The sequence below is a fragment of the Brachypodium distachyon genome, chromosome 2 (assembly GCF_000005505.3).
Source record: "Brachypodium distachyon strain Bd21 chromosome 2, Brachypodium_distachyon_v3.0, whole genome shotgun sequence".
Taxonomy (NCBI): Eukaryota; Viridiplantae; Streptophyta; class Magnoliopsida; order Poales; family Poaceae; genus Brachypodium; species Brachypodium distachyon.
The window spans coordinates 17,786,955-17,807,990 of NC_016132.3; the positions used below are offsets into that span (position 1 = coordinate 17,786,955).

The following is a 21,036-nucleotide window of genomic DNA, read 5'->3' on the forward strand; positions in this document are numbered from 1 at the left end:
TGGTTCCCGATAAAAAAAACAAGTGGTCGTGGTTGCAATCTTTACATGGCTTGTGATAAAAAAAACAATAAATTATGATCAAGAGCAGGAGTTATCTAGAATCCAGTGGATCAGGAATCTCTTGAAATATCAAATTCCTCCATAAGATGTCTATTATAACTAAATACTCGGGTCGTTTGGTTTTTTGTTTTTGACATCCTCGTGGCAACTTTATTCCTGTGAAATGAATACATTTTTAAGAAAAAATCTTATACTTTAAAAATCGTGTAAACGAAATGAGCCCTCGTCAAAAAGTCACAAAGTAATAGTTTTGCTACGGAACCAAAAAAAATTCAACAGACATTAAAATATGGTCCTATGTAAAAACAAAATCATTTGATCCCTCTCGTCTGATCAAGATTACCATCTTCTTAATAAGCTTCAAATTCTTTTTAAATTTTCTACATATATGTAGCACTGTTTCAATAGCTGTGTAATGACTGATAAAATGGATAAAATCCAAATTATCACTTGACGCATATATTTTGGGAATGATTTACATTATATGCTGGCACCTACATAAATTAACAGAAATGGACTAATCCATAACGGAGTGAAGAACCATGGTTATCATGTTAAAAGGGAATTGTTTACAGTTTTGAACTCTAAACTTCTGCAACATAAATCATCATGAATGACCAGCGTACATTAGAATAAGAACATTAACAACAATACCAATGTCGTTAGCCTACCATGAACAACCCCACAAATAAGCCAAGATAAATTGCAGCAAAACCAATTAACCGAACATCTGCCGAATAACTTGTATCCAGAAGGATTTCACATCTATATAAAGGAAAAATCTGAGAATGAAATACCTTCACAGGATTGATGGATGCGCAGACCTAGAGGGGGTCGACGGTGGCCGGATCTGGAGGTGGACATGGAAGAGAGGGGGGCTGACCTGATAAAGACGCAGTTCAGCTGGCAGCGAGATGGGTGGGCGACCATGTGCAAGGGTTGTTTCTGATCGGGTGGGCGAGGGCTGTGGAGTAGCCGGGGAAAAAGAGGCGACGACGGAGGTGCGGGGCTGTGTCAGGCTCCAACCCTTCTTCAGTTAAGGTGTCACTTATTCACTTAGCACGTGTCACTTCTTCAGTTAGTAGGTGTTGTTTCTTCAATTACTAGTCTTCAATTAGTAGCGCAAGCCTCAAGTGAAGCGGTATCTCACTTTCTCAGCCGTTCGATGCCCATCGCATGCTCGGAGTTCAATTACTGAAGAGGAAATTACTGTTGCCGCCCTTTACTTTACAGCTGTTAAACTACTTTCATCTTTGCTTTTACCATCTTCCCGGCTATAAGACATGTAATCGCTGAGCTGAGATTCATCTTTCCCCTATGGTGTAAACCCTAGCCGCCATATGAGCAGTCAGAGAAAATCCAAAATATCAAAAACATCAGAAAATCCCCAAATACCAAAAAAGGTTCCCCAATTTCGTTGTGTTCTTCTGTATCTACTTGTTTAGTCCTTGAATTCCTTCATGTCCAAACAAGATGGTTGCAGAGGGACTCCACAAAGTGCGCGTTTGGCGACAAAGAATGGGGGTGCGGAGGCGGCGGAGGGGAGGTTCAGCGGCGAAGGATCGGGAGGGAAGAGATTGAAGACCACGACGGTGCTATAGGGGCAGAGGGATCGCATGTTATTTTTAGATGAGTGACTGGAAGCGATCATGCCTTCGTGAGGAGGCACGATGGCATCACATCGCTTGTAATTTCGCATTGTTGAGACGACATACGATTAGGGATGGCAATGGGGACCGTTTACCCGTCTCCGATGGGGTTTTCCTGTATTAGGAGACAGGTACAATACATAATTAGTCCCCATGGGATCACCACGTCGCGAATGACCTTCTCAACGTGTATAACAGGGCGGGGGACGTTCTCGTAGATGACCTTCCCAACGGATAATTGGTCCCCGAGACGGGGAAATATTGATGGGAACGGGGTTGGTTTTATTGTGTGGGGACGGAGAATAAATAGCAATCCCGGGACTGACCCACTGCCATCCGAACGTACTCGATGGACAATGGACGCAGACTAAATAAAAGAAGGTAAGGACATCTCCAAGGGTGACTAGCTAAATGGACATGCCCCCGTCCGTTTGTCCACCGTCCGGACCATTTGACAAGTAACTATTTACCACATCTCCCAATGGACACAAGTTAAATTTCCGCCTTCCAAATTGTCCACACCTATTTCTCAATGATAACAAACAACTGTGTGTTCAACAATATCAATGCAAGAATAAATAGTAGAGTGCAAATTAATTAAAATGATACTGTCCAAATATCTCAAATGATAAAGTTCAAATATCTCAATGAAATAGTACCAAAATAGAAGACGGACGGATGGCAAGTGTTTGGCTAGTGCTATTAAATTGCAATTTTCTGTCCGCATGTAAAAACGGACGGACGGCAAGTGTGGTTAGTGCCCTGAAACGAAGATAAAATCAATCTGCTACACAGGCCTCGGCGAACTTCTCTGGCACGACTCACGAGAGACTGAGAGAGTGAATCGCATCCGTCCGGGTCCAAGAACCAAGAAGCCATCCACCCCAAACGACCAGAAAAGCCCGAAAGCGCAAAGCAGCCCGACCGAAGCAATCCCATCGCGACCTCTCCCTCTTCCCCACGCAAGGCACCCGATCGGCCTCCCGCTCAAAAATCCCCCCCCGCTCCGAAGGCCCCAACGCCACTCCAACCTCCCGAGCTCGCATGAGCCGGGGCACCTCCCAGCCATGGGAGCTCAGCAGAGCGTCAATGCGGGGAAAGGTCCGTGCCCCCCCCCCCCCCCCATCACTCTCTCGGTCTGTTGTCGGGGCTGTTCCGCGTACGACGTGGTGCGTTCTTCTTACCCCCGGCGTGGCTAACGTGTTTGTGGAAATGCCGCAGCCAAGGTGGATGTGCACGTCGACCTCACAAACATGCTGTGCGAGGCGCTCCTGCTGCCGCCCGTGAGGTGCTCGGCCTTTTGCCTCTGAGCGATCGTCAAGCACGCCCGTGGTTTTCTGGACATTGGATTGCTGACGTGCAGTTTTTTTTGTATTTTTTCAGGAGCTCCAGCGCCTCCATCTCGCAAATCGTCGGAAGGTACATGGTTCATTCTTCATCTGTCTGTGTGCAATTGGGAATGCCTCGCGTGTCACCCATTTGGGCATACATGCTCTTGCACATGTGTATTTATTTGGCTATTCAACTCATGAATGAATGCCCTGATTCAGGTGCTCATCAGTCCCAGTATGTGCACACACTTTTTTTATTAAGTGTGTGCACACACTTGGTAAGCCTGTGTTTCCGGGTTTAGGGATGATTACTGTCTGCACTTTGTAGTACCATTTTGTTGTGAGTTTTGAAGTTTGGTCTGCAGGATCTCCCTCAAACATCCAAGCCTATTCGGGAGGAGTGAGAAGTTGGACGTGATATTGGATAAGGGTATTAACGACTCCAATGTTGTTGTTGCCTTTAGACGCCCAAGGCCTGAATGGTTATCACAACAATCGTTTGTCATTCAGGTTGGCATTCTTTTAAATTTATTTTCATATCTTTTTTGGGTTGTCTGAAATTGAGTAAAAATGCTGCAACGTTATAGCTGAAGCATGTTATATTATTATTGATCTTGGAACAGTACTCATTTCTTGTTTTCATTTCGACCAGAAAATGATTAAAATATAAATTAATGGTAGTCAATCCTTCAAACCTGGTTCCCAAATATCGGATGGCACATTCAATGTTGGAACTAGTTAATCTTAGAAATTAAATTAAGGTCTCATATATTCATACTCCCTCCGTCCGGAAATAAGTGACTTGGATTTGTACAAGATCCAAGTCACTTATTTCCGGACGGAGGGAGTACTATTTTGTTTTATTAGCAAGGAGGGGTTCCCTGGCTTCTTCGAAAACCAAAACACGGTCTCAAGTTACTAAAAACATAATAGTCTAAGTACCAGTCTTACATTATACACTAATACAGTTGGGGACATTGAGATTGAGAAAAACTGTAGTAGAAGAGACTGCAACCATTCTCCCTATGCTTCCTGGGCCACGCCAATCTCAGCACACATGCTCACTGTCATTGTTGCGTGATGGGGTTGCAACTCAAATACTAAATGCGATTTCTTGATCTCGACTGGGAATTGGGAATCAGTTGTTAAGGATCTCTTAAGCCACATGTATGGTGGTGGGGCTATGGACTTATGGTACTTGTTGCCACTTGCCATCCCATTCACTTGTTTACAACCCTCCAGAACGGAAGTGAGGCAGCTGTGCCCTTTTCCTTGCTGGAGTGCCAATGTTTTGACATGTTGAGCAATGGACCAAAATAAGGTCTCAAGTTACTAAAAACACCTTGGTGGCTTCGGCTGGCCTGAGGTAGCCGCCCTTGGATATGCCTGGGTGCTGACTGGCAAGGTGCTGGCTCTGCCAGTGTTTGAACCTGCAAAAGTACTACACAAAAAGCATTATTTGCGATAGTAACTGGAGTGATTAGCCAATTACTGAATCTATCATTTGTTTATCTGTGAGATATTTGGTTTGAGCACTACCTCATCCTAGGATGGGCCGGCCTATCATGGGATCTTCCCATGATTATTGGTGCGATTACACCATCTCATTTTGTTTTAACCTTGTGCTTGTGAGGGATGAGGTGGTGATGGACCATTCCATTCCATTCCATTCTTCAAACCAAAAAAAAGTGTGTTATGTTTAGATGGCACATTCACCAATTGGTCCCTCAAACCAAAACCACTCAACCTTGATGTTTGTTACGTTACTTCTGTTTATATATGTTTAGGAGCTGATTAGGTTCTGGTTCAACTTTCATATAACATGAAAGTATGTATTGTTGATATACTTGTGAAAAGTGGATAGGAGTTGTAAGTTGACTTTTCTGTTCACACCTTTCCCTCTGCCTGCTGGTTTGAGCTATCAGCACTCAATGACACCAGAAATTGCGGTGCATGGTTTTCCGGCGGACAACTTCACACGGTCAGGCAGCAGAGGGGTAAATCTAAGCCGGTTGTCACTTGGCGTGGAGCTGAATGAACCAACAACATCAAACTGGACTTCTGGAACCAGTGTTAAGTTTGAGGTGAGCATCTAGTCAAATCCAGTTGTTTGCATTGTTTTCATTTTGTACAACTTTTCTCTATCAGTTGTCCTTTCTTGGCAGCATATTCGTCCTGTTAATAATGACGGACGCTCCATAGCCAGGGACCACGATGGTTTTCCTCTAACGTGCAGGTGATAACATTACTTTTTTGGATGAGCACTTTGATGCTGTATAAGATGTTTTATTGATTAAATATTCTCTGTGAGCGTTTGCGTCTGTACTGTGTTTCCTCAAAAAAAAAAAATCTCTCACCATGCAGTGGTAATCTCCATGACAACATGATTATCTTGAAGCAAGAGTCTGGTTACGCAGATGTTAATGATAATAGTTTCTTAAAAGTAAGTTTGTGTTAGTTTCATTTCCATCTTTACTTGAATGTAGTATCCATCTTAAATTCGTATCTTATAATTCCCATTGATAGGTTAACTTCCAAATGGAACAAGGATTGCCACTTGTACCAAAATCGCTGACCTTCAACAGAGTTAAATGTGCTGTTTCGAAAGGCATTAAATTGGGGCCAACCTTTTTGGTTACTAGGTATTGCATCCCCGTGCTATTCTGCAGCAAGCTCTTTGGTGAAATTTATTTGATCTCTTACCTCGATGCAGCTTGACAGGCGGTTCCATTGTTGGCGACATGGCACCATACCAAGCATTTGCAATAGGTGGACTTGGTAGCGTCCGGGGTTATGGTGAGGGTGCTGTTGGTTCAGGAAGATTGTGCCTCATTGCTAACTGCGAGTATACAGTTCCTCTGGTATGTAAAATAATAAATCATGTATAATCCTCAAAACGATATATGCAATTGCCTCTTACGGGGTTACTATATATCATTGTAATTATATAGTTGAAAGTGGTGAAATAGAGAGATGAAAAATTAGAAAATGGTAGGTTTGTGCGGATGCCCCTTGTTCAATAAGGATTGTGCGCTTCTGGCTCAATAGGTAATTGTGACAATTAGTATTTGAGTTATTGCAGTATTCTTATTTGAGTAATAATTTGCACCTGTAGCTCATGTTTATGATTGGAACTACTGCACAAAGTGTTTGAACTGGGGAATGCTGTAACATTTAGCACAAAAATTTCCCTGGAGGTGTATTGACTATTGAAGTGTTCATCACCAATGGAAATTCATACTGTTTTATTTCTTTTGTTGTCTTCTTGTGGTGCTAATATTCGACATTTGAATTATCCATAAATACTGAAACGTCTTTTTCTGTGAAGGCAAAGCATCTCGAAGGTTCTATTTTCATGGATTGTGGCAGTGACTTAGGGTCTGCTCGTCATGTTCCTGGTATGGGATCCACTTCCTCTGTGTATACCTGTGCTTATAAAACTATGTTTGCTTTTAGAAGAAGTGAGATTGATACACGGACTACTTTAAGATTTCTTTACAGTCATTTCTTTAATACTTTATCCAAAAAAAGAAGTATACTTCATAAGTAAAATGAGGGGCTTGATTTGCAGTAAACCACTATTCCGCTACATTGAAATTCGTGCACTTTTTTGTGTGAAAAGCGTGTGTGCAGTGCACATTGCTCAATTTTTCTAAATTTGGTTAGGGATTACAATTCAGTTACAGGTTACAATTTCAATAATTTTACTGGAAGCTTAAATAATTATTTCTGACATGATGTATGTGTATTACCCTATGAAGATTGAACTAGGAAAATCAATCCACCACCTGTTTAAGCAGTTAAGATTATGAACAGAAGAACAACCCGATTGACATGAGCGTACTAAGTGTACAGCACATGCTGAAAAAGTTATAACATCCTTGGGAACTCAATAGTGCTTTTTTTAGATCTCAATGCTGAGTCGCACTTAATGCTTCTTTTTTTACATCAGACGCGATGTTTCTGCGATCATACTCAACTCCTTTGTTCCTGACTTGTTATTTTGTTCAATGGTTGTTCAATAAATGTTGGCAGGCAACCCAGCTCTAAGGCAAGGGAAACCGGGATTTGGTGCTGGGTTTGGATACGGAGTCCACTTTAACACAGACCTAGGTCAGATTCGAGTCGACTATGCGATGAACGCCTTCAGTCGCAAGACCATCTACTTTGGCATCAACAGTAGCGCTAGATCGTAGATTGAAAAAGGAACATATCTGACATAGCATAGAGCCATAGAGTTGCCATCCGAATTGATCCACACCTGAAATTATTCTCCACAATTTACCATTTCAGCATGTTGAGTCTTGACACAACAACCTGGTGTTATCAACATCTTCTGCCTTGTGCGAGGCTCCAGGTGTGGTGAACTCTCATCCCGAGCACCGTCTAAATAATTTTGCACACACACGCCGTCATCCAAGAACTGTACAGTCGAGATGTATCCCTTTGTTATCTTCTGTTGGATGTTGAACGTACAGGCCATGAGATGTCATGTGCTAATGGCAGGCTGTGCCTGGGGAGCGTTGAAGGTGCCATACCGTCTTGTTATTTTATTTTTTGCTACAAAAAAAAAGCATCATCTAAGATGCGACACACTCAAGTTGACTGAGAATTTGTGCTTTTCTACTCATTTTTGTAATGTACCTCTCTTTCCTCTGTTCATGAATTGTACATAGTAAGGAGCGATTTGCTGCCACAATTTTTTTTTTCAAATGATGTCACAATCGTCACCGATATGAGATATCTACGTTTTGTTGGGATATGTTTTTTCTTTTCCTTTGGAAGGTTTGTTGGGAATCGGGATATGTTGAAGTTGCTCCGCATTGCAGACCCCCGGCCTTGTCAAGTCTGCCCTCTTCACCGGTGCACATCGCAAGGGAAAGAGATACTGTAACGCCACTAGATCCGACGAAGTTGATTGCTATCCACTAGAAAAACGAAGATCACCCATTTTCTCAGCCTGAAAGCAGCAGCATCACTTCATTGCCACACAAATTTTGATGGCCCAGTTTCCAACTTGTTAACTCCGAAAATACGGCTTGTGCTGGAGGCAGCTGAGGTAGATTACGTACTTCCTGCCTTGTGCCCTCGCTAGAATATTCATAATCATGATACACATAAAAGTAGGTGGATTTGTCTTTGGCGTGTGCAATGCAGTTTTTACAAAGGACAAATATCCACTGAAGCACACCCGTCTCTATCGATCGCTGGCGTGGAACGCATGGCAAGAGGAAAAATCATTTTAGGTCTAACCTATAGTTGTAGAGATAGAAAAACTACTTCAATGACTCTATATAAGAAATGATTTTGGAATGTACTGTACAATACTACTAATAACGAACAGAAGTATAATATCCAAACAGTGCATCAGAGATCTCGCCAATGTTCACTCATAGCCACTGCAAGCTCAATCCACAAGGGCAGATCAGAACTCTGCGACGCAAATAAGTGAATAACGCCAGGAGTTTGCAAGATGCACCCAGGGTAACCTTCACGAACCAAAAGCAGCAAGTATGCCCAACAATCCTGCATGCGCAAACCAAAGGAGAGCCTCCCTACAGTACGGGCGATGTGGATTCGAGGAGGCCATCGCCGTCGACCTCGTCGCCGGTGATCCGGTCGAGCACGAGCACGATCCCCATGGCGAAGGCGGCGTCGAACCCCGCCCGCACCCACAGCACGAACACGTCCCGCCCGAGCACCACGTGCGCGCCCTCGTCCACCACCTTCCTCCGGACCTCCGCCACCACCACCTCCTCCTCCTCCTCCCCGCCTGCCGCGGCAGAGGGCACGGACACCACGCGGCAGCAGCGCCTCGGGAATGACCCCTCGACGCGGAACTCCATGGCGGGGGTGGGGGAGAGGAGGTCGACGAGGACGCCGGCCCCGGCCCCGCCGAGGATCGATGAGCGGCGGGCCGAGAAGAGCGGCTTCTGGCCGGCCGCGGCGCCGTCCCCGAGGAAGCCGTCCCAGCGGTGGTGCAGGCTGGGGCGGCGGCGGCGCACGGTGAGCACGGGCTCCTCGCCGCCGCCCAGCAGCGCGAGGTCCCCCGCCGCCGCGCCGCCGCCGCAGGCGCCCCCGCGGCCGTACGTCTCGGCCCGGAACGCCAGCGCCCCCGTGCGGTGGTCGTACGCCTCCAGCCGCCCGTCCCCCGGCGAGAAGAGCGTCGTCTTCCGCACCGTCAGCTCCCTGTCCTCCCCCTCGCAGTACTTCTCCTCCTCCCCCACCACCACCACCCGCTTCATCTCTCCCTCGGATAGATTCAGATTCCCTCCGCTCTCGGCTCAACTCCTCGTCCGGTCGCGCGTGTGTTGGCTTTGGGGGTTCGAGAGAGCGAGGGGAACAAATAGACTGGGCTTTTGTGGGTGGGATCGGGACGCGCGCGCACATGTTGGCCTAGGCTTCGTCGGCCATGGCGCGGGGTGTGGGCTGTGTGGGGTCAACTGGACCACAGCCCGCGAGCAGTGGGATGGGCGGCAGGAGGATGCGCATGCAGCGCAGGTGGTGGTGGGATTCGCCGTGCGCCTGCGGGCGGTGGGCAAGTTCGCTATGGAGACTTGTTCACTTGTTGGATGGATCAGGGTGAGGGGAAAGGGATGGAGCTGAACCGCGCGGGAAAGCGAGGAATGATACATGTCGGGGTTTGGACGCGGTCGGTGGCTGTGTGGGACGAGGTGATAACGTAATTAAGAGGAGATGTTGATTGTAAACGAGTTCGCGTATAGCTTAATCGTACACAAGTTTGAGTGTTTTCCTCATCGTACAGTACCGTACACAGGTAGCACAAGGAAGGTTCAGATAGGATTGTTTAGTGCGGTAAACCCATGAGATTGTGTACGAGATATTCTAGCTAGCCAATCAGGTCTAGAGTGTTTAAGTATGGTATCCATGGCCATGGCCCATGGGAGATTGCGTGCGACACATCCAGTCAGGCTTGGTCAGCTTAAGCAGCTATACGCAGGTTTTACCTGGGATTCCACTGTTGACATCTGATCGCGTATGTACGTAGCACTACAGTCTACAGTCCTGTAGAATGGAGCTAACGCTCAGAACAACACCGCGGCACCGCCCGACGACGACTCCGGAGAGACGACGGGCCGAGCCGAGGAAGTGAGAGAGATTCTTGACGCACGCACGCACGCACGGCCTGAGCCCAGACCCGTCGGATCAGCGCCTGAGCGCAGGGGTGCCTAGGCCCCGGCCGGCGGCCGGTGCCGGCCTTCCGAAAGTCCGAAGCGCGTCTGGCTCTCTTTGCACAACGGGTGTGCCCAGGGTGACCCGTCGGTCGGTCAGAGGCAGATCGAATCTTGGCGAGCTGCTTTCACTCACCGGGCGAGGCGAACATGAATGTTCAGATCGGATCATCGGATCTGCAGAGTACAGATGCACTTCGTGGCAATGTGGAGTACAACGATGCTTCGTGAATCGTGAACCCGACTTTCCCTGAAGCTACGGACCCTCAACTCCTCAAGAGTGGCAAAGCAGCAGCGCCAGCATCCGCGGACTGCCGACAGCGGTTTCCATTCCAGGCTCCTTGAGGCAGCGAGACAGTGACTGACAGGCGGGGCCCAACTCACGGTGCTTGCATTTGCCCTTTCCAATCCTGGCGTCACGGAGGCCTATGCCTTTTCACACCGTTCTGAGTTCGACTCTTTGTTTTGCTTGCGACTTGAGTTGAGCAGTAGTTCACGCCATCCGCGCGTCACGTGCCTGCCCCCGTCGCCAGATCGCTCCCCGTCGCTCAGCCCTAGCGCCGCCTCGCCACCGAACCGAACGATCCCCGAAATCGCGAAATCGCCGCCGCCGCCGGCCGTGTCGGGATGGGCGAGGAGGCCAAGTACCTGGAGACGGCGCGGGCGGACCGCTCCGTGTGGCTCATGAAGTGCCCCCCCGTCGTCTCCCAAGCCTGGCAGGGCGCCTCCGCGTCCTCCGGGGATGGGAACCCTAACCCGGTCGTCGCCAAGGTCGTGCTCTCCCTCGACCCCCTCAGCTCCGCGGAGCCCTCCATCAAGGCAAGGACCCCGCCCCGCCGCCCCCGATGTTCCCCTCCTCCCACGTGCTTGCTTCAGTTTGGTGTGCGGATTTGGTCGGTACAGTCGCCGGCCTCGAATGAACTGAACACAGACAACGAGTTAGTACAGGAGCTGTGTAGTTAGCTGGTGATCCAATTAAAGGCTAACTGGACTTGCTCCGATAAATTTGGTGCCTGTTTGCTTAAGCATTAGGTGCTTGATGGGGATACACTATGTTTGAGATAAATGTGCACATGAACAACGTCCCTCTCTGTTTAATTTGGGGATTAGTTTGAGTCCACATGCTACAAACAAGCTTGGAAAAAGACTGGGCTAACCGCAGCATGGTAGATGAAGAGGATGGGTATACTTAGCAAGAACTGATTGAATAGATGGGTGGTTTTCAGTCAAGAGAAAATACCTTCCCTTTTGAGCTAATTCGAAATCGTTATACTCTGCATATACTATGAATAGCATATGAGTTCTATGCTGCCTGAATCGCGTACGCTGAAAATACCCGATTGGAGAACTGGATGTCATACTGCTGCTATATTCTATAAGTGTTAATTGTGGCCCATTTATGCTTGCATCACACTAATTATTTCTTGCTTGTGGTGCCTATCATTCTTACATGATGTTATTGAATGACAGTTCAAGATGGAGATGGCACAAACTAGGGATATCACTTGCAATTTACCGAAGAGTTACTCCTTGAATATGTTCAAGGATTTTGTACCGATGTGTGTTTTCTCTGAGGCTAATCAAGGTAGGAAACAAATTCCATGCTCGTTTGCTTTGTAGTGCTTGGATAGTTGGATGCACTTGCTGCCCTGACCATTCTACTCTACTGTCCTGACTGATGCACACAGTTTGGTTTGTCGTTGTCAGAACTTCATTCATGTTTGGTTCCTTTATGTATTTCTTGGTTTAACATAGTGATTTGATTTGAGCAATAGTAAGCTTGTGGAAACAATCAAGTATGCAGAACTATAATTCTATTCTGTAGCATGTCTCTAATATTCCGAACATTCTGCTCATTCTCTACAAGAGTGCCAGATATACATGCTTCAAATGTTCATCTATAAATGATTTCATTCTCAAACCTTTTGCACCGTACTCATGAGAAAGGAATCCATGCAGTTACTTATGCTACTATCAATTGTCTGACTTAAATGTCATCGATGTCATCGTGCGGGTGTACACCATGTTGTGCTTTTCATGATATGTTTGTCTGTCTATTGCAACTGGCCTCAATATCCTAAACCTCCTGCTTTTGAGGCTTCCCCACAAATTGCCAGTGCTGCAGTGCATAATTCTACTTAGAGGCGGGATTTAAGATCTATTATGTGGCAGGGTGGTTGTTTAATAGTATATGGCCAATATTAGTATTTCCTAGATCGTTTACTACTTTAGTTAATGTCTGGCATTTATTTTGGGTCGTAGGGGATCCATGCTGCGTCCTAAGGAACTTTGCATGATTTATGCACATAGACACATCCTCTAGCAGTTTTTTTCAAAGAAATAGGGATTAGGGAGACTACTGTCATATGTTCCGCTGCCTAAAGCACATTGATTTCGAAATTTATATAGTTTTTAAAAGATTGAAAAGTTCCCACATATCAGTAGTTCTGCAGATTTTGGTTCCCAAGGATTTGTAGGTTCTTCCAGGGCTCCTATTATTTTTAAGTATCACTGAATTAGAATCTCTCTTTATTGCAGGAAAACTCTCATGTGAAGGAAAAGTCGAGCATAAATTTGACATGGAGCCTCACAAAGATAATTTAATAAACTATGCAAAATTATGCCGTGAAAGAACACAGAAGTCCATGGTTAAAACTAGAAAAGTGCAGGTGGGGTGCTTCAATGGCCTTTTCTCCTTATTGTGACTTTTAAGGTATTACAATTTACCCTTGTGTTCACTGCTTGCAGGTACTTGATAATGACCACGGAATGAGCATGAGACCCTTGCCTGGCATGGTTGGTCTGATACCTTCTGGTTCTTCAAAGGTATACTTCTTCCAACAATTCAGGATTATTCATTTTGCTTTTATCCTTACAGATGTAACCAATGTTTGTTAATAAATTGAGGTGGTTTAATTCTCAGAACCTATCCATCTTTGTGTTACTTGTATGCTTATAGCTTCCAAAACAATTTGCAAGCTTGAGTTTTAAAAAAATATTATTTTAGATCATCATGTTGTGCCAATCTCTTCATCTTGGCTGCCTAAGTGCCAATTGTAACCTGTCATGACATATTCAATTTTGTGCTGGTCAGGAGAAGAGAAAGCCAACACCAACAAAACCATCTGATGTCAAAAGGACACGTAGGGATCGTCGCGAACTGGAAAATATTATCTTCAAGCTTTTTGAAAAGCAGCCTAATTGGGCTCTAAAGGCACTAGTGCAAGAAACTGACCAGCCAGAGGTACTTTCTAAACTTATTCCCGATGTTGTTTGTAGGAAACAGTTCCTCCTACTAATAAGATAAATAAATTTCAATTCTAGATCTTCAAATTATTCTTGTATAAGTGGTCACTTAAGAATTTGTTTGTGCTTGGATTTATGCAGCAATTCCTGAAGGAGATATTGAACGATCTTTGTATGTACAACAAACGAGGACCGAACCAGGGAACACACGAGCTCAAGCCTGAGTACAAGAAATCGTCAGAGGACGCTGAGGCTTCCTGAAGAAGCTTGTCTATTTGGCTGTTGTTGTATAATAACTGAGATACTGTGAGCCTCTTGGCCTGATGTGCCCCAACTATATGAGTTGTCCGGTGACTACTCCTGCCAAAACCTCAGATGCTTGTGTTGCATTTGTTTGCTTTTCAGGAGGCGTTGTTGTTGTAATTGTAAGGGTAAGAGCTGATACATATAACATACTGATTACAGAAGAAAAACATTTCATGAAACCGCCTGAAAGATTGTTTGACGTCCATGGTAGATTTACAACGGGAATCAAGACGAGCTTTACGTTTTTTTTAGAGCAGAAATCCGTTTGAGAATTTCTAATTTCTTATATTATCACGCGGTATTGGGCTTCGTAATACAGATTATAGGAGAATTAATTGACTCGTGAGTTAGCTAGCGGATGTTATGGGCTTTATGGCCGGTGCCTACATGGCTACATCACGCGGGCAAGAATTCGTCTGTTTATTTTCAGAACGTAGCGATGTCATCGGTGATTTTAGTTTGGACGCCACAACGAGCAAGCGGCCTGAGCCAAATTGTTTTGAACAGTGGATGAGAAATAGTTTTGCCCCCAGGCCCTAGCCCCGTCTCTCTCCTTCCGTAGGGTACTATCCTGCCTCGGTATTGTTATATGCTCCAGCGCCAGCAAAGGACATGCTCGGACAGAACAAATACGTTCGAAGGTTTCAGCTACCGCCTTCGTATTTTGATGTGCTTCTTACATGAGATACAAGACTTTCAAACGGAAGAAAACCATTGCTGATAACCATCAGAGTGATGGCAACTTGGCACCATTCTAGTCGACAATGCAGTCGACAATGCAGAGGGACAAGAGAATTTTGGCATCCTTGAGTACTGAAGGACCTACCACTGCGAGTGTTGGTGAAAAGCATTTACATCGGGGACAAATATTGTGTGATGCGAGCCTTCAAAACACATCTGTACTTTTTCTACCATGATATCGTGCCCTATTTAATATCTTCGTTTGGTTGCGGTTGCAAATTAATTGTTGCAATTCTTGCTTGATTGATCAATTTTTTTTCAGTGCTTCTTAGAAGGCACCGAAGCAACCGCAAGACAAGAACAACAGTGGTTGCGGGCATCTTGCCAAGAACGAGAACCACAGATCATCGCGGCACAAATCGAGCATCGGCCGGTCAAAAACCTTTAGGGCCTACCCGTGCGAGTAATATTGAAAAAGTTTCATGTGCTGATTCAGATTCTTAAATTAACCCCTTAGTGCTGAGCCTACCGGTGCGATATATGCTAGACAAGAGAAGCGCTAGACCTACGGAGGCAGTTTCAGAAATTGATAACTTCATTCAAAAGGAAAGGGTTCCGACCTCAGCGGCTAGCTCCCAAGCCGTGGTGCTACTTCCTCCGTACCGTCGCTCCTTATTTTATATATGCTCTTTGATTCCGCACACGAACGAATTGTTGTCATGCTTGCTTGCTTGGCTTGTCCATATTGTGTTCTTATCAGGAGTAGAAGAAGAGGCCTAACCCGACACGTCCACATATCCATCTGGGCACGAGAGGATGACCTGTGCCAGACGACAGAAGTGAACCTACTCAGTCCATAGTTCAAGAGCAAGTGGTTCAGACTCCTGCGGTTGTGGTTCTACTTCCTCCATGTTGTTCTGTCTTATTATATAGCTCAATTGTTGTCATCCTCGGCTGGTTGGTCCATTTTGTGCGCTTACTAGGCGTCGATCGAGAAAAGACGATCGACGCACGAGAAGAGAACTGCCATACCTAGCAGCTCCCATCGATCTGACGAAAGTGAGTGCCCTATCATTGCTTACCGCATTTAGCCATGTGTACGCTGAAGAGCTCACTTGCATATATGTTAGCTGTTGGTACAATAATGGCCGCGCACTGCCTGTCTGCCTTGTGTTCTAGGTAATGATGTTTCGGAAGATTTATCTATGGACAATGAACGCCCTGTGCACTTGATGGACAAGGATTTGGGTTAGGAATAGAGGCAACTCGGTCTGGCAATGGAGTCGATGGAATCTTTCTTGAGCTAAACTTTTTCTTTCAGAATCTTTTCACCTTTGACCATAATCTTCTCGACATGTTTTTTATATGTAGATTTCCAATTTGAAAATGTTCCCGTGCGAATGGGAAAAAACGTGGAATAGCACTCCACAAGTTGTACAAATCTCGTACGGCTGACTCAAACGCACAAATTCAAGATTAAGCCGTTCATCCTAATATTATTATTACAAAACAAACATAGCATGATGTCCGCAGCAAACAACACGGTCACAAGGTTCGCATGATACCAGTATCTTCTTGCTATCTTCTCCGGGTTGCATCATTTTTGCTAACACAACGACCAAGTATCATTTCAGTTTCAATCACTGTCACAAAAACTAGTAGAGAGCTATTGTTGTTATTAATTTCAATTCCCTAGAAAAACGAAGTTGCAAACAATATTCCTAGTAATGTAAATTTTTATGCCAGCAACTTTAAGAAATAGATAGATAAACAAATTACATTCCTTCGAAGCCATCTTCCCAATAGCACCCACACACATTAAGTACTGAGAGCCTCACCAATGGTAGTAGTCACTGATGTAAATACACCAATAACAAGCCGAGTGTCATAACGTATAATACAACCTCCCGATGCACCCCTGATACCATAGCAACTATGATGAATGACAATAACATATGTAGTTGTATGGTCTTCGCGACCCCTTCAGAAAAAAGGAAAGAAAAGATTAGTATAAACATGTTGGAAGTTTGCACAAGTAATTAAAACAAAGTTTAAAGAAAGCAATGCTTACACAATGTATCCACCATAGTCTGAAGGTTTAGTAGAGAACAAAGGTCCAGCTATCTGCAGGTATAATGGAAGGTTGATAGAATTATAATATCCCATCTTAGCAACAAGGGCTCCAACCGGAATCAGCGGTGCTGGTGCAGAAAATTGCACACAAGGAAACTGATCGACCGGTATTTGTGGTTGAGGTGGCACACGCACACTTACAAACATCATCGGACTCATGTGAATTCTCAGTTGTACCAGGTAGCCTCACCATTAGATGCTCACTCTCATAACGCGCTGCACAGAAACCAACAACCGGCACTGACCGTGAAAAAACAACACCACCTCACCCACTTTATATAGACGCGAAGAACACCCGACACGGCATTCGTGCCAACGTCAGCAAGCTAAACGGAAAAAGGTAGGAACTTTTCGAATTGAGAGTTATGTATTTGATTTTTACTTTTTAATAATGTTTATAACATTGTATTTTCAACATATAATATTTGAATATGTGAATTTGTATTAATTTTGAGATTCAAATTAATATTTAGGAGTGCTCGTAAGCAGACGGTTACAATATGTCTGTCGTACCAGTGGCCCACGGGGTCTCACTGATACGGGACGCGTGGGTCGCCAGTGACGAAGCCCCGTCAGGAAGGACTCCCAGGAAGCAATGAGTCCGGAAAGCTTGCCTCGAGGAGACGGTCTTTGGCGAAGTTAAAGGCTAAGGGCCGAGTACAAGATGCCCACGGGAACCTCGGTCCCGGGAAGCTGAAGGAACGCCTCCCAGCAACTAGCAGGTGCGCTAGCCGGGAAGGTGCACCCCAGCTACCCGCGCTTGGGCATGTAGGCGGGACCCGCAGAACAGTGAAGACAGGACAAGACGGCGGGCGCAGTGTATTTAATGCACCGACAGGAATCTTATCGGCAGGTCAGCAAGGCTAAGGCGACTACCCTGCGAACCGTTTTTTCCACCGTGTACAGTAGACAGGACGCTGCATGGCGTCCAGCGCGGATCAACCAAAGTGTATCTCGTGTGGCCGTGACACGCGTCTGGGAAACGTTTCATGTGGTATCCCCTTGGCTATAAAAGGAGGACCAATGCTATCGGTCAAAAGGTTCCAACCCCAGTTATTAGAACATAACATCGCATTCACCCAAGTAGCCAACGCGGAAACTCCCCGGGTGATCTGTACGCACTTAAACTTGTGAATACAACTCAAAGCAGGACGTAGGGTATTACACCTCCGGGTGGCCCGAACCTGGGTAAACTCTCGTGTCTACACTTCGTGTCTATCGCCACGCCGACGATTGCCGGAGCGATCTCCTCGCCCTCCACCGAACCAAAAAGGAGGTGCTCGGCATCCCCGGTGCCGGAGACCGTGCTCCGACATCTGACCGCCGGCGTCATCGTCATCAACATCGGCTCCGTCGTCTATGACGTCTCCGACAACTAGCTCGCCATGCCGCCCAAGAAGGCAGACGAACCCCGGGTTGACTTGCGCGACACTCTCGCCATGCGCACTCGGTCCCATGACGCTGCGCGCGCGTCACGAGCACAAGGGGATCAGGGGTCCCCTCCACGGCAGCAACAGTCGCAGCTGCCACCTCCGCCTCCTTGGCCGTCGGCAGACAACCAGCTGAGGGGGCCTGCGGCGCCCCGCGCCGGAGCCAGCCGCGCGTGCCGGCCAGCGAGTCCACTCGCAGGCCGAAGACGCGCAGCGGCAGCTGCGCCACGAGCACAACGCGTAGCATGCGACCCCGACGGAGTCTCGCCCCACTCACCCAAGGGCACTGGGTGACAGGGTTGAGGGCAGCCGGTCGGAGAATTGGCAGCCTCCCGCCCAGACCCCGGCGGAAGCCATTATAGCCGCGCGTGTCATGGTGCGCTACGAGCCACTGCAAGGCACGCGGGTGCATGAAGCGTGGAGTGCGGAGCTGGACGCGCTCCTCGCACTCGCCGCCCAGCAGCTGCAAGGCGAGGGTGCCCCGGCTGGTTCAGGCCGGGGGCAGAACCCGGGACGCGGAGATGCGCCCCGCGTCTCAGGACACGGAGAACACCCTCCCCCGCCGAGAGGGCAAGGAGGGGAGGATCCCGTGGGGTCCTCGGATTCGTCACCGACTGTTACACGGGGTGACGCGCTAGGCGTCCTAAACGCCCGCCAGCAGGAAGACCTCCGCCCGCGCTTGGAGCGTCGGCGTCGGCGTGAAGCAGAACGCCATCGCCCAGAGGAGCAGGAAGATGCTCCCATGGGCGCTGAGGACGGCTGCGCCGCATTCACTCGCGAGTTGCGCCGGGTGACGTGGCCCCGCAAGTTCCGCGCGCCAACGCTCGGGACATCAGACGGGACTGTGAACCCCATGGATTTTCTCCTGACCTACACTTTGGGCATGCACGCCATTGGCGCCGACGACAAGGTCAGGGCCAACTGGTTCCCGATGGTCCTCAAAGGACTTGGTTGCTCCACCTGTCCGCCGGGTCCATAGCCTCCTGGGCTGACCTGCTCGAGCAGTTTGTGAACGCGTTCCAGGGCGGCTACAAGCACCCGGGAACCTTGGCGGAACTGCACACGGTCGTGCAGAAACCGGGGGAGACGTTGCGGGACTTCACCAACTGGTTCTCCAACCTCTCCTACTCCATCCCTGAGGCGGAAGCGGCCGTCATCATCAACACGTACGCCATCAACGTCCGGGACCCGAAGATGCGTGAGAAGCTCAACACGCACCAGATCCGGACCACAAGGGATCTCTACGCTCTCACACACAAGTGCGCGATGGCCGAGGAAGGGTGCTTGGCGCCCGAGCTTGCTGCCAAAGTAGCGGCAAACCCCCCGGAGGGCTCCGGGAAGAAAAGCTCCCGGAAACGCGGCGGGAAGAAAGTGCTTGCCGCGGAGCCGGGGGCTCCGAGAGGTCCGCCAAGAAGGCGGCATTGGCGGGAGCATCGGGTAGCAAGCCGGCAGCGGCCGCACGCTGCCCCATCCACACCAACACCACCCACGACGCGCAGGACTGCCGCACTCTCCAGACCATCAAAGAGAAGCGCGAGCAGCGCCACGAGGAACGCCGCGCTGCCGGGGCTTGCTTCAACTGCGGGGACATTGGGCACCTCTCCCGGGACTGCCCGAACAACCCCCGCGGTGGAGCGGGCCGGGGTGCAGCCGACGGAGACAAAAGAGAACCCGCGGGGTGTCACGGTCAGGCCTGCGGCGGCAAGGACTGGCCTCCCCGGGGACATGACAAGCCTCGCGCCGAGCAGCGCGAGGATGTCTACAGCGACGACGACGAGCCCGGCTTCCGGGATCCTCGCGACGTCGCCTGCATCCACGGGGGAGTGTATGCTCTCACGTCTCACACCGCCGTGAAGCGGCTCACGCGTGAGGTCTGCGCCCTCCTCCCCAGCATGGAGGCGCAGCAGCTGTTGCGGTGGTCGCATGTGCCGATCACCTTCAAGTCGGATGATCACCCGATCCGTCCCTTGGGTTCAAGGGTGCTCCCCCTCGTAGTGTCGCCGATCATAAACAATGTGACGGTGACCAAGGTACTGGTGGACAGCGGGGAAAGCCTCAACCTGCTGTCCGCCAAGCTGGTGGAAAAGCTTCAGCTGCCCCTGGAGCAGATGAAGTCCGGGGGATCAACCCCGGAGTGGTGCAGCCCATGGGGCGAATCACGCTCCCGGTGACCTTCGGTTCCCGGGAAGCGTACCGGACTGAGCACATCATTTTCGATGTGGCTCACACCCCGTTGCCGTACAACGGGATCATTGGTCATCCAGCGCTGATCAAGTTCATGGCGGCAACCCATTGCGCCTACGGCGTGATGAAGATGCCGTCAACATACGGCGTACTCTCCATCAAGTGCGACCTGAAGGACGCTGCTTGGTGCGTGGGCGAGGTCGTGAAGACCTCCACAGTGGCGGATCCAGGTGACTAAGATGTTGCCGGGACCGAAGATCCACTTGCGGGTGAGCAACCCGCACGGAAGAAGGCACGAGCCACTCCCGGACAGGATGCTGGGGGCAGCTCCAGCTCCAGCCCGCGCGTAAGCAAGGGCACAAAGCTGAAGGAGGAGGGCACCAAGGTCAAGAAGGTGGAGGTGATCGAGCATCGGCTGGCGGTGCGGCCGGACGCGCGGCCTGTCAAGCAGAAGGTTTGCCGGCAAACACAAGAAACTTCATCCAGCAGGAAGTGGAGAAGCTCAAGAACACCGGGGCGATCAGGGAAGTGTTGTACCCTACTTGGTTAGCAAACCCTGTTGTAGTCCCTAAAGCTGGAAATAAATTGCGCATGTGTGTAGATTTTACTGATCTTAACCGTGCATGTCCAAAGGACCCCTTTCTTGTACCCCGTATCGATCAAATAGTAGATTCTACAGCAGGTTATGATTCTTTGTGCTTTCTAGATGCCTTCTCCGGCAACCATCAGATCAAGATGGCAGCCGAAGCCGAGGAGAAAACAACGTTTATCACCTTGGTTGGCTGCTACTGTTACACGTGCATGCCTTTCGGGTTGAAGAACG

At 48.3% G+C, this 21,036-nt stretch overlaps 3 protein-coding genes across 4 annotated transcripts; 2 read left to right on the forward strand and 1 right to left on the reverse strand.

The window, feature by feature from the left end:
* Nucleotides 1–2,519: 2,519 nt before the first annotated feature.
* LOC100843654 (outer envelope protein 80, chloroplastic) lies at nt 2,520–7,802 on the forward strand. 2 transcript variants are annotated; one of them, XM_014898181.2, is made up of 12 exons: nt 2,520–2,810; nt 2,931–2,997; nt 3,093–3,128; nt 3,406–3,550; nt 4,966–5,124; nt 5,206–5,276; nt 5,405–5,483; nt 5,567–5,682; nt 5,754–5,901; nt 6,369–6,438; nt 7,076–7,153; nt 7,334–7,802. In XM_014898181.2, exons 1-12 carry the CDS (start codon nt 2,777–2,779, stop codon nt 7,339–7,341), a joined length of 1,011 nt encoding a protein of 336 aa, XP_014753667.1. In that variant the 5' UTR covers nt 2,520–2,776; the 3' UTR covers nt 7,342–7,802. The 2 variants fall into 2 exon arrangements, with proteins under 2 accessions (XP_014753667.1, XP_003568143.1); XM_003568095.4 differs by having other exon boundaries at nt 2,522–2,810; nt 7,076–7,800.
* A 502-nt stretch (nt 7,803–8,304) lies between these two features.
* LOC100836240 (protein LURP-one-related 5) lies at nt 8,305–9,791 on the reverse strand. Its single transcript, XM_010232890.3, has one exon. It carries the CDS (start codon nt 9,283–9,285, stop codon nt 8,596–8,598), a length of 690 nt encoding a protein of 229 aa, XP_010231192.1. The 5' UTR covers nt 9,286–9,791; the 3' UTR covers nt 8,305–8,595.
* A 906-nt stretch (nt 9,792–10,697) lies between these two features.
* LOC100843964 (general transcription factor IIF subunit 2) lies at nt 10,698–13,974 on the forward strand. Its single transcript, XM_003568096.4, has 6 exons — nt 10,698–11,052; nt 11,704–11,818; nt 12,772–12,902; nt 12,982–13,059; nt 13,328–13,477; nt 13,621–13,974. The coding sequence occupies exons 1-6, from the start codon at nt 10,861–10,863 to the stop codon at nt 13,738–13,740; spliced, it is 786 nt and encodes a 261-aa protein (XP_003568144.1). The 5' UTR covers nt 10,698–10,860; the 3' UTR covers nt 13,741–13,974.
* The last annotated feature ends 7,062 nt before the right edge of the window (nt 13,975–21,036 follow it).

Excerpts from the sequence above, each read along its gene's own strand:
- LOC100843654 (XM_003568095.4), top strand. The coding sequence starts at position 2,777 with ATGGGAGCTCAGCAGAGCGTCAATGCGGGGAAAG. Across the intron at positions 5,125-5,205 it reads GAACCAGTGTTAAGTTTGAG|CATATTCGTCCTGTTAATAA; the intron begins GTGAGCATCTAG and ends CTTTCTTGGCAG. Across the intron at positions 5,484-5,566 it reads ATGATAATAGTTTCTTAAAA|GTTAACTTCCAAATGGAACA; the intron begins GTAAGTTTGTGT and ends TCCCATTGATAG.
- LOC100836240 (XM_010232890.3), bottom strand. The coding sequence starts at position 9,285 with ATGAAGCGGGTGGTGGTGGTGGGGGAGGAGGAGAAGTACTGCGAGGGG.
- LOC100843964 (XM_003568096.4), top strand. The coding sequence starts at position 10,861 with ATGGGCGAGGAGGCCAAGTACCTGGAGACGGCGCGGGCGGACCGCTCC. Across the intron at positions 12,903-12,981 it reads TTAAAACTAGAAAAGTGCAG|GTACTTGATAATGACCACGG; the intron begins GTGGGGTGCTTC and ends CACTGCTTGCAG. Across the intron at positions 13,478-13,620 it reads AAGAAACTGACCAGCCAGAG|CAATTCCTGAAGGAGATATT; the intron begins GTACTTTCTAAA and ends GGATTTATGCAG.